Source organism: Perkinsus marinus, assembly GCF_000006405.1.
Source record: "Perkinsus marinus ATCC 50983 genomic scaffold scf_1104296937140, whole genome shotgun sequence".
NCBI classification, from domain to species: domain Eukaryota; phylum Perkinsozoa; order Perkinsida; family Perkinsidae; genus Perkinsus; species Perkinsus marinus.
In genome coordinates, this window is record NW_003213889.1 from 423,860 (window position 1) to 435,719 (window position 11,860).

The 11,860-nt window shown below is 48.4% G+C and overlaps 4 protein-coding genes across 4 annotated transcripts; 2 read left to right on the forward strand and 2 right to left on the reverse strand.

Moving 5' to 3' along the window:
• Window positions 1-1,375: 1,375 nt before the first annotated feature.
• Pmar_PMAR023411 (hypothetical protein) lies at window positions 1,376-1,578 on the forward strand (the record flags this gene model as incomplete). Its single annotated transcript, XM_002783244.1, has 2 exons — window positions 1,376-1,466; window positions 1,490-1,578. 2 exons carry the CDS (start codon window positions 1,376-1,378, stop codon window positions 1,576-1,578), a joined length of 180 nt encoding a protein of 59 aa, XP_002783290.1.
• A 1,594-nt stretch (window positions 1,579-3,172) lies between these two features.
• Pmar_PMAR023412 (conserved hypothetical protein) lies at window positions 3,173-3,912 on the reverse strand (the record flags this gene model as incomplete). Its single annotated transcript, XM_002783245.1, has 4 exons — window positions 3,173-3,199; window positions 3,256-3,408; window positions 3,493-3,721; window positions 3,845-3,912. The coding sequence occupies 4 exons, from the start codon at window positions 3,910-3,912 to the stop codon at window positions 3,173-3,175; spliced, it is 477 nt and encodes a 158-aa protein (XP_002783291.1).
• Window positions 3,913-5,817: 1,905 nt separating this feature from the next.
• On the forward strand, window positions 5,818-6,362 carry Pmar_PMAR023413 (hypothetical protein; the record flags this gene model as incomplete). Its single annotated transcript, XM_002783246.1, has 3 exons — window positions 5,818-5,933; window positions 5,999-6,092; window positions 6,258-6,362. 3 exons carry the CDS (start codon window positions 5,818-5,820, stop codon window positions 6,360-6,362), a joined length of 315 nt encoding a protein of 104 aa, XP_002783292.1.
• Window positions 6,363-8,230: 1,868 nt separating this feature from the next.
• Pmar_PMAR023414 (hypothetical protein) lies at window positions 8,231-9,363 on the reverse strand (the record flags this gene model as incomplete). Its single annotated transcript, XM_002783247.1, has 5 exons — window positions 8,231-8,536; window positions 8,585-8,691; window positions 8,737-8,806; window positions 8,879-8,943; window positions 9,006-9,363. Coding segments are annotated over 5 exons (759 nt in total), but the record flags the coding sequence as incomplete, so codon positions are not given.
• Window positions 9,364-11,860: the final 2,497 nt, after the last annotated feature.

Genomic DNA, 11,860 nt, shown 5'->3' on the forward strand with positions numbered 1-11,860 from the left:
TAGCCCAACAATGCTGCCGGTAGGTAAGTTGACTCAACCTACTTGAGCCTGCTACTGAAGCCTTCAGTCTGAAGGTCCTTCCACACTCCAATGCTCTATTGCTCATAGAACCTGGCTGTATACTTGTATTGTATCAGAATCGCCATGGACTAGATATTCGAGACACCGATGTTCAGCAGCTATTGATAGTGACTCTAAATTCATCCCACGCTTCACTGCTCTATAGCTCACAGGATCTAGGTGTATACTTGTATTGTATCAGAATCGCCCAGTTCTCATGAAATGATGCCCGGTTGTTCTCTGTTGAGGCCTAGTTGTTCATGACCCTCTAGTATCACCTCCTCCGATACCTTTACCGCGGGGACTTAACAATAGCGTCTATGTAAGTCGCATTTTCTCGTAATATCTCGACTATCAATCATCACCGATAGGCGGTGCCTTGTATTTTCATACTCATACCTTTAAATCATCTTCCTTAAATTTTCAGACTAGAAATTGTAGCATGTAATTCAACTATTTTCATTTCTTTCTCGTTTCTTTCTAAAAATTTTTGAAAGAAATAATGAAATAGAAATAAACGAATTCTTTTTGAAAAAGAGAGAATTCTTCCAATTTGAAAGGGTCCTTCTCCATCCCGCTGAGACCGCGTTATCCAGTGGATAATATCCACCACCATCACCAATGACGCCCTCAGAAGATTCCTCCGCCGAATGCGAGTACCGTTGCCTGCTCGCATTTGGGTCCATTCACGTCATATAGTATGTGATGATGACGGGAATGGACAAGCCTATGGCTTGTCAAAAGTATCACTCCTGACAAGCCCAGGCCCTGGGCCCCAGGGCTTGAAGCCCTCCCGTTCTGATGAGCACCCCAAGCAGGGCTGGAGCTTGTGAGGCAACTAGTCTAGTAATGCGCCGCCATGCAAGCACCATCTCCGGCCGATACAGCGTCCTGACTACCGACGTCTCCGGCGCGGTTCGTGGCACTATGTCGACCGCTAAGCGCTCGCTAAGTATGCTGAGGACTAATATTTAATCTCTGCTTTAACTGAATTTCCAGTCTTACAGGGACTTTTACAGGGTCGACAATCACCCAATCGGGTGAGCCGATTGAGCATTCTGCCACAGATTGCTCGAGTACTGGGACTCGATCAAAGAACACTACACGTTCAACGTGTCACGTTGTTCTAGGCGACGGTGCACCATCTATCATTGCCGCCATGAAAGAAGTATTCCCGGGAGTACTACGAGCAACATGCTGGTTCCACGCCAAGCAGCGGATCTAGTCCATGCTGGAGGATCTGAAGACAACACTTGAGCTTCTCCATGCTATACTCACGGACACCTGCAAACTCCAAATCTGCTTCACCTCAGCCATGTCCCAGCTCGGTGGTCTGCTGTACCAAGAGAAATACACCCATCACAATCCTGACGCCGTTACATACCTAAAGAACCACTGGTTCACGGGTGATAATTTTAGTTGATGGCAGGTTCATTCTGCCAGGGCGTCTCTGTGAGATACCCTTCCACCAACAATGGTGTTGAACCGGCCATTGGAAAAGCCGGAGGTTTGGACTGAACCGTTCAGTACTGAGAGGAAAAATCGATGTGATCGACTTTGGACAAGTGTTGGCCAGTGGCCAATGGCCACTGAGTTGATTCCTACTTCCAGTCGCGACGCAGATCCACACTACGCACAAAATTACCGAAGATTTGAGCAAGATGTGGATGTCCGTGTGGGTAAGTTAGAAAGTGATGTAAAGTACTTCAGCACGTTTGAATTTAGGAGCTGCAGGATATAGGTTAATTTTTTGTTGGAAAATTATTCAGTATATTATTGGAAAGTTATTAGTGTGGAAGATTACTTTACTCTTGCAAAGGATGCAATAGCAGTACTTAAAGTGCTGGCAAATAGTACGCCTGATTGGAGTGTGCACCCATTAACCCGACGGGTCTCAGCTGGACGGCGTCCAGCTGAGACGTTAGTCATTGAAACGCTCATCCTCAATGCGCATAGCAGCTAACCCTTCAAGTTCCACAAGCCTGCTCAAGTAAGCCTCATCACAATTAAGCATTAGCAGACGAGTTCAACCACCACCGCGAGAGTTGCCCCGTAACAATGGTGCCCTGGTCTATAGGAATTTCTACGGATTCCAATACGTTCCTACGGTAGGAACGTATTGGGAAGTTGTGCCTACTCTCGAATTTCGCTCCAGGCCTAGAGTCCAGGGATACACAGGATAAGTTCTTGCGAATCTGTACTGCTTCAGGGGGCGCTCCTCTCCACCCGCGCTCGGGTCACTCTCAAGAAAGAGTTTGATAGCTCCATTTGATCTTGTTCCCGTGACCTCGAGATTGTCACAAACTGTCCTATTCTTGTTAACCGATGGCCGCGGCCATTTCCACTGCTTTCCTTTCATCATCATAGTATGACGAGCTGCTAAATTCGCCCATTTATCGATGGTTTCAAATTCATATCATAGACGAATGAGCTTCTCTAGAATTTAGCAGCTAGAAAGGAGTCGTGATGGTTACACCGAGTTGAAAAATGGAGCACCGATAGGGAGCTGGTACTTAAGAAAAGCGACTACGTCCAAGTACAACGGCGCTCATCGGTTGAAGAAAGTTGCGCAAGACGAGTTTATCCTGATAACTTGCATAACGTATGGCACGTTACGTACTCCTGTATACGTTCACCCTGAGGATATACCGAGTGACGCCTTACTGACTTCATCGGCCTTAGTGTAATTGGCTTTGCATTTTCCCTCGCCATGGGGATGCACGGACCTAGGCCGTCTCTAGTCACATGTATATGTATGCAACACGACAACTTATAGGCCGATGGATTCAATACCTCGTCTAATTGGGATGGCTCGGGAGGCAATTAGGACGGATCCATTGGAACCATTAGTCCACCAGGGAACTGTGACGAACATGAACAGCGAGAACAAGCAACACTGAGGTTGCTGGATTATCCAGCCTGGATATGTTGAGGCCAATTGTTCTCAGTTTGGGCCACCTTTCATCTGATGTTATTCGAAAAGCCATGTAAAGCAGTCCCTGCTCAACAGGTCCTATAGCTATAACACAGACCAACATACGTCAGAGTATCACATTCATGACATCATCGTGATCATGTATACTCGGCGCGCAGCATGAATGAACAGCAACACTCATCCCGACACGGCTATATCCTCAACCTGAGTTAAAGGCCGAGGGAGGGCTCCAATTAACGTGGTAGTGAGTGGTATCTCACCCGTAAGCTGAACGCCTTCCTGGCTAGCTCCACGAAAGTAGACAAGTCGACCTTCAGCGGAATCTCCAAGCTTGTGGACTTATCCCCAGGAACGCCATCAATCATCTCTTCTTGCCTGGCCGAACACGCCAGAGCCTTCAAGGCTGATCGACACTGACCGAGATGAGGGATGTCCCGATGAAGTCACTTGACAGAAGGATCCCGTACTCGGCTGCGGTGTGCGCAACGGTCCCCCACCTGCTCTCGAGTGATGGTGCCCTGCTTGAGTAGATCAGCCATGTGAAAGACCGACTCGATCTCCTTCATATCGAACAGGCCACCAGCTTCTGCTCCCTCTGTACCGCGGCGTTTCAATTGCTGAGCCATGAAGGACATGACTCCTTCCCTGCCTCCCTCTGGCTTATGGAAGGCCACTGAGGCCAAGAGATCGTGAAGAAGCTCTGATATGCGATGTCGAGCCATGTACCTGCAATGAGAGAACAATTCACAACGTCTCAACGGTGGAGCCTTGGGGTTCGGATTTTTATTGGACGGCGATGAATACATAATACCAAAACCTCAGGACGACATAGAAGCATAATGAACCTACTCGCGACACTGAATATACTCAGGATTCTTCTCCAACTCCGCCTTGGGAAGCCAGAGGTCTTTTGACATAGTATAAGGGCAGGAGACGCTAGTCTAGCTAAAGGAATAGCCCGAGAACTCCGCACATGATTACACATAACTAGACTAGGATTTCACACGTCATGGAAGTCTCAATCATAGTCAACCTGGTACAACAATAGCAAAGGCAATAGTGATTCATTTGCGATGGTGGCGAGGGGCTAATCTGCCACACTTCCCCACCGTCTGCGGGCTCTCTACCCCTCCTCATCGTCGTAAGCTGTTTAACGGAAGAACAAGGTTGAAGCTGTCAGGCAAAATGAGCTGGGCGAGCGCGCAATTTCTTGGCGCAACATCCATTTCCAATACAAGTATCGAGGGGAAGAGGATGTTTGAAGCATATGCATTGGCCATGAAGTGTAAGGTTGAGCCCTCAGCTTTGAGCTTTTGCATAGGATTGAGAAATCGTACCGAAATCCGTTGCCAACAACTTTAGAATACTCAGATTATCATCATTGCGAGAAGATGCATTTTTACGAGAGAAGAACTCTGATAACTGGGGATTGAATAACCTTTTATAGACCATTCTCATCCTTATCAATAGTCATCTAGTCATCTTCGGGTGGGAATATGCGACAGGATAGTTTGAAACTGCCAGTAAATTTCTGAATGGTCTGTCAGACTGCACTAAAATTACCATGACCATTGGTCACTGCCAATTTAGTGCTGGTCACTGACCTCAACCGAAACCCGGTTTAATCTCGGGACAGATAAAGTTGAGACAAACCATACAACTTCTACCAGAACTTGAAGGTGAATTACTATCATTGTGCTATCACGATGGCTCCTGCTCTTTCTGTATTTCCCACACTTATCTCGTGTTTGTCAATAAGTACGGATTACAATGAACTTATGCTGCCAACTCGCGCAGTTGGACTTATGTCCGCGACTGGAAGTCTTTCACAGCCTGAACAGGGGATACCTCATACCCAAGGCGGAGTGCATTCGCGCGATACTTCACAGATCTTAGCCAAGGATGACCGTGTGGGAATTGATCGAGAACATCACAATGGAAAAGAGGCGCGTGCTGGCAACGATGGTATGCCCATCGTTATGAACAGCTCATGTCAAACACATGAAGAATATCTGCAAGCTGCCCTTCGATAGGTATGGACAGAACGTTATCGTCCTCAGCAGACGGGGACCCATCAGCGTCACCAGTTGCCAAGCCACAGTTGGCCAGGTCGACAATTGCTGGGGCGGGTAGGCGTCTCTCTCAACCGTCACTACACTCAGTCTGAGACTGACAGTCTCTCAGAAAAGGCGTTGAGGGCAGCTCTGATGAAGCTGAAGGATATGCAGGAAAGGGTCAGTGCCTCACAGGCCGAGATAGATGAACTCAAACTCGAGATGGAGAAAGTGGGTGCAATCCGAGATCAATATAGCCTTGCAGATCGAGCCTCTTCCAGGAGCGGGCCGAACACGAAGATGAAGTAAGACATCTGAGAGATGAGCTCCGAGATGCCAGAGGAGCAGGGCAGGAAGCGAAAACAGAGGTGGTTTTCCCCGAGTTGCCACGATCGCAGTCATCTGAGGTTTTGTAGCTCGAGAGCATGGCAGCAACGCAAAGCCCATCTGCAGAGCTGGTGGTTGCCAGACGAGAAGTGGAGAAGTTACGTTGGCAAGTTGGACAGTGGGAGCAATGGTGAAGCTTCGGCCGTGTACAACGAACAGTGAAGACCTTGAGTGGCGTAGGTACCATGATAATTACGAGCCATCCTTGGAAGAAATGCAAGCGAAAGTCGATCGCCTGAAAGCCACGTGGGAGGAGTCTTTCCAGACTTTACGGGGAAGCTCCTTCATCGGGCTTGAAGAACTTGCAGACCAGTCGCGAAGGTATGGGAGGCAGCCCTTCACTGTTCTCCCTCTCTGCCCGTTGTCCAAGTTAACTGTTCCATGCTCTTACTTAGATCTCGGGAGTTCATATTCGGCAAGACCAGTATGAAGTCTTGCAAGATGGACATGGTAGGCACGAGCGTGATGAATAAGTTCAAGGAGCAGCTCGTGTTGAGGTGAATGATGCACGACGTCTCCCGTGGGACCAGCACTGGAGGGCTCGCGAGTGTATTCGATTCAGGTACGGCAGTTTGAGCAACGCTTGGCGGTACAGTTTGGATGTGGAGGGAGACGGGAAGATACCTTTTACGAAGTTCTGTCGGGTAGCTAGAGAGGTAAGAATGCTCGGAGTGAATCGAACCCACATCCTATGGTTTGAGAGACCACCTTTCCGACCATCAGACTATATAGCTCTATGTTTTTTCAAAATCACTGATCAAACGTCAGTCAGCTCGTAGTCCAAATGCTAATAGTTGGCGACTTCTCTGTCTTCTCTTCAGTTGAACTTCACTCGCAGTGTTAAGCAGTTGTGGCGGCAGCTGGACGTCCATCAGACGGGTTTCATTACTCTCTCTTCACTCGATGAGGCAGCTAGTCCGGAATGAGTTGCTTGATGGCCTCTTGACAACTGATGGTGAGATGCTCCTCAAGGAGGCGTATATTGGCGCCTCATTATGCTTGGAGTAGAGATGAGACCACTCCGTCGTAGTCGGTGGTCCATGCCTCAATTGGGTCGTACATGTCAAAATACTTACCAACAATAATTGCTGTTCACAGTTTTTGTCTGTCGTGTTATTCAGTCGACACGTGCCGGGATCGAACCGGGGATCTCTCGCAGTGGTAAAGTTGATAGCGCAAATCATGAATTTCAGAACAAAAATCGCTTCGCTCCGCCTAAAATTTGCGTCCCTTCGGCCATCTATAGTCACAGCAGCAAGCCAGGCCGCGGGGCCCAATGTCCCCACAATCGGGGTTGAATGTCCACACACGCGGAAAAATGTTATTTATAGAGTAGAATAGCGGGCCTTCGGCCCGCTTTTTACTGTGGTCCCTTTACGACCCTATCACGTACACCCTATACTCGAATAGTCCACGAAGGATAGACACTGGGGTTCAATTCCCAACTGCGGCTACCGGCGCCCAATGTCCCCACAATCGGGGTTGAATGTCCACACACGCGGAAAAATGTTATTTATAGAGTAGAATAGCGGGCCTTCGGCCCGCTTTTTACTGTGGTCCCTTTACGACCCTATCACGTACACCCTATACTCGAATAGTCCACGAAGGATAGACACTGGGGTTCAATTCCCAACTGCGGCGTTGCGGAAAAATTACATGCACTTTGCACAAACTGCGCAACTTGAGTTTTGGAACGTTTTTGAAAGGAAAGCCTCGCCTGACGCTGCTTCAGCGTTACGCGAGTTACTTGGGGTCCTCCCGTCACCTGCAGCTGTGGTACACCCTCATAGCTGATGTGGATGGCGACTGCAAAGTGCTGCAAACTTTGCAGTGCAAAGGCTGGAGACTGGGAGTGATAACAACAAGGGATCACTGCTATTCATTGTAGTGGAGAGTTTTCAGCTCATCCCCAACTTGTTATATTCATTCGACTCACTTCTGAAAAAATTCTAATGAATAATCACTGTCAACCACAACAGAAACAAGATCAAATACTTGCTACATATTTCTCACTAAGAAGTACGTTAATAGTATACTTTTCAATAGTCGAAATTCAAGTAAGTATCTACTATGCCTGACATGATGTGAAATTGAATTAATGGCTTTGGATATTCTTTACAAACGATGATGACGATGGGATGGAAATGCAGTGCATAGCACTGTGTAGCCCAACCCCCACTGTGCACGCTGAAAGATTCTTCTCGCCAACTGAGTTGGATTAGCTCATCTGCCATCCTTCGGCAACTCCCTGACCCGATCCCTGGTGGCTTTCTTAGAGAGCTTCTCTATCTCATAATTCCTCACAGAGGGGCCCGCTAGACTGGTCGCTACACATGGCTGTTAGATGGGATGTACATCCCGGAGGCCCCAACGTTGAAATGCCAGTGGTCTGACGGTCCCCGCTGAGTGAGGCGGAAACTGAGTTTCCGAAACTCGAAAGAGTTTATTACGGGTATACACTCAGATGTGCCGGCGTAGGTAAATATTTTCATATGCGCTGCTTTCCTATCAAAGTTTATCGCAAGTCTGCTCCATTTTGTAATTTTGAGCTTGAGAGATTCTGAAGCCGCTTCAGTAGATGCGTGCAGTGTTAACGCGTACTAAGTTTAGCACTGAGCGCTCTGGATCATTCTTTCTCTGATAGTCTGCATCTTTGCGTAAACAAACTCAGAGTGCTCGTCATACCCATGAAGTATGGACCATGATACTCCCGATGCCAGAGTCAATCACTGGCTTCGAAATTGAAACTAGACCCCAGCAACATTCGATCGTTAGAAATAGGCTTACTGGACTGGTTGACAAATGCACGGTTGTGTTTCATCAAATTAGTCATGGTAGTCAGTGACTACTAGTCAGAGTAGATATCGACTAGACCACGATTCGTTCATACTACGATGAAGATACCGTCTTCATGCAAGATTCTTCACTTCTGCTCAGGCTTTCACCTGCTCTCGGAGAGAACTTCTCTACCACCTTCACTACTTTCGGGTTCATCGGTATAGCAACGAATACCGTCTGCGCCGAATAGTCTGTAATCAAATCGTCTTCTTCGTCGAGGTTTCCTCAGAGCAATAGGTAACGAATCCCGCGATGATTTGGTCTGAAAAGTGTTGCGTTATGTTCACTCTAATTGCAACATTGTACATACATGTATCGGGCCAATTTCGCCTGAGGGTAGAGTTCTGCCGCTTCCTGAGTGTTGCTCCTCCTCTGGTAACCGCCCAGTATTACCAACCGTTTGGCATTCAGGGATACCTGTAGACATCAACGACATTTTGGCTTTACATATGGTTATTGGACCTCTCAATTCGGAAGTAGTTGCGTCCGATGTGTTGGTTGCACTCGCTATCTCGCCAGATCCGGAATATACCTGGAGACGATATGGGTAGTTGATCATCACCCCAACTCTTCGGCAATGGTCGGACAAGCGGACGAGCCTCACGATCGAGTGTTCTCCAGCGTCCCCATCTTCAACTCTAAGTCGACACGCGGACCAGCTTGTGTTCGCTGAGAGAGGACTCAGGATAGGGAATTGTGATATCGCTCAAGTAGACTGCCGCTTATCCTACCTGCTACGATAGTCTCTTCTTCCTCCAGCTCTTGCATTGAACTACCCAAAATTGAAGGGTCAGGTCTTCGCACTCGCCTTATTGGGATGGTACCGGATGGAGCGGAACCTTGCTGCTGTCTCCGCTGGCTTTTATGTTCCTTAGATGGCTCAGAACGGCTGCCGGAAGGCATCTCAGACGACCTTTTTCTCTTTCCCTTCTCGCCAATGCCATAGCGGATGTCGGTAGCTAGCGCCTGATCTTCTAATCGCCCGTCAGCTCGGCGACGCAATTTCGGCCTATCGAAGTAGCATTCGGCTCTATCCCAAAGCTTCAAAACTTCTGGACGTATCTCCTTCCCCTGCGAGTGCTGCACGCATAAGGTATGACTACAGCACTGATCAAGCGCCCAGTGGCGGCACGTACACCAATAATCGACAGCTTTCGTAGGAGTAAGAAAGCTATGAACTACAGAGTACTCTTTCTTCAGCCTTCGCGCTTGCTCCAGATCATCGTATTCTCCCCCGAGCACAGCTTCTATATCATGGGCTTCCTCAGCATGCGTCAAAAGCTCTTCGAATGTACGTCCCTCAAAATTAGAATAACTCTTGGTGAAAAAGAGCCATCTATCGCATCTCGATCGTTCCATTTTCGGTAATTGACAGTAGCCGCTCCTTAGGTGGTGGCGTGCCGCAGCTTGAACAAGTTTGTCAGTCACTTTGCCCCGAACATCACGACGGCCATATTGAGAAATAAGTGCCCACCTCGTCGAATCCTGCAACAAGCCAGCAAGATCTAGTAAGGTAAGGCGCTGGCGGGAATGGAGAAGAACTTTCTTCAACTCTTTGTTCAGCCTTTCCACTGAATTGTTCGTACGCGGCGCCTCTGTTTCTTCGCTGTAAGCACCCCAGTGGCTCCGCCAGGCCAACGGATTGAGATACCCAGCAAAATCGGACAGGAACCGGTCAACGGAAGTCCGCTCCGCTTGTGTGAGTTCGGGTGGACGTACTGAAATGAAACACAGCGTTGAGGGGCTGGACTCGAGGTACAGTACTTGTTCGCCTAGAAATAAGAATTGACGGCTTTAGTCAGCCTCTAGTCCGAATTATAGTTGCGAAGAGTATGAATGAGTACAAATTCTTCCTCAGAAAATCAGTCAATAAGTGGTGGCGGCTCCAGGACTCCTGGAGAATTTCGACCTGGACCACGAGGGAATGCGCTATCATCTGAGATTTCCCCATCCATCGACATACTAGCTCCGCGAATATCGATGCTGACTCAAATCTAGAAAGTAGGGATTAAATCTCGAATGAGGTCGGACGGCCTAAAATTTCAAGCCCGTCTGATCTTTCTGTCCGAAACTTAATCACTCATTTTAATGTAATTCAAGCAGTCAGAAATTCAAATCCCTGTTGAGACTTATTGGAACTAGCCCTGAGAAAGCTTGCCGAGAAATTCCGGACTTTCCTAGGATATAATGATGCAGAAAGGCACTGCTTCCTGCATCCGGAGCAGTAGATTCAAAAATTCAGTTTTAAAGGATTATTATACTACAAACTACAAGGAAACCAATCTTAAAGCGATTCCTATCAGATATATCGCTTACCTTGTGACCACTTCTTCAAAAACAAGTCTCGGAGCTTCAGCCACTCGGCGCGACTAACAGAGTCTCCCATAAGCTGAAGATCTCGCTTAACTTCTCGCCATAACGACTCGCTCAGCCGTGTCCGCCCTTTGCACTCCTTGGCCCGCTTGATAACGTGGAAATAACAGCTCGTGAACTTGAGTGTTGATGGACCATAGTGTCGGGTGAGAGCGCGATGGATAGCATCACTACCGTCTATGACCGCTTCAGATGGAGTGCATTCATCCAATCCGACCGCTGCAGCAGCTTTGGTAAGCTCTCCCAGACCATGCTCGAGACACGTACTAGACTCCCTGTTCATGATAATTAGGGCCACCGGTTGTGCTGTTGAAGCCTTGGGGAGTGAACAGACCATCCCAATGCATAGATCGGCATAGGTAAGATTAAACGTACGTCGACGGCAATAGTGTGGCAGCCCTTTAGGTTGCGGAGCATTCGTGCACTCGTTACAACTGCCGAGAATTTTTCACTCCCCGCCGATTGCCACGTGTGGACCCAGGTTCGCATAATATGTTATCCAACACGACGGATATATCAGCTAAGCGAGCCCTCACAAGGTCATCTTCACTGTGCGTTCCATTGGTCACAGCTTCCAAGCTCCGCATTGTTTCAGCTACTTCGCTCCTCAATCTGTCTGTAGTGAAGGACATGGCTTCGAGCCGCCTGCAGAAATCGAGAACGCTCAATCCCGAGCTCTTCGATTTCGTTATAGAAACCATCAGCTGTTTGAATGCGTCATAGTTCTTGAGCCCCCCATTGGTGATAAACTCCATCGTAGTAGATGAGTACCCGCCCTCTACGTTCTTGCGAAGGCTTCGCTCTTTCAGGTTCTGCTTGGTCTGCCCAGGGTCCCTGGCGTGCCAGGCCACCCAGTCGTCAACAAGGTCTGGCGGTATGGTTCTGCTCCTGCACGTAGTGGTTCCCGGGAAATGAGCATGCTGACGCCATTCCGTAGCCGTTGCTTGTACACCACGGAGTGGATAGAAGTAGGTGTAGCCATCAACCTCATGGGCTTTCACTTCCTTCATTTTGCAGGTGAAAGCCTCCCAGCACCGCCAATCTGGCCGGCCTTTCTCAGAAGGGGGTTTGTCGGTGAATCGACTCCGGACTGTTCGCTTGCATTCAAGGTAGCACGTCTTTCGGCCTTTCAGCTCTCCTAGGCTGAACTTCAATAGCTCGAAATGGGGGTTTTCGATGAGATATTCTCCGACCACGGCATGCAGGCTCCCTT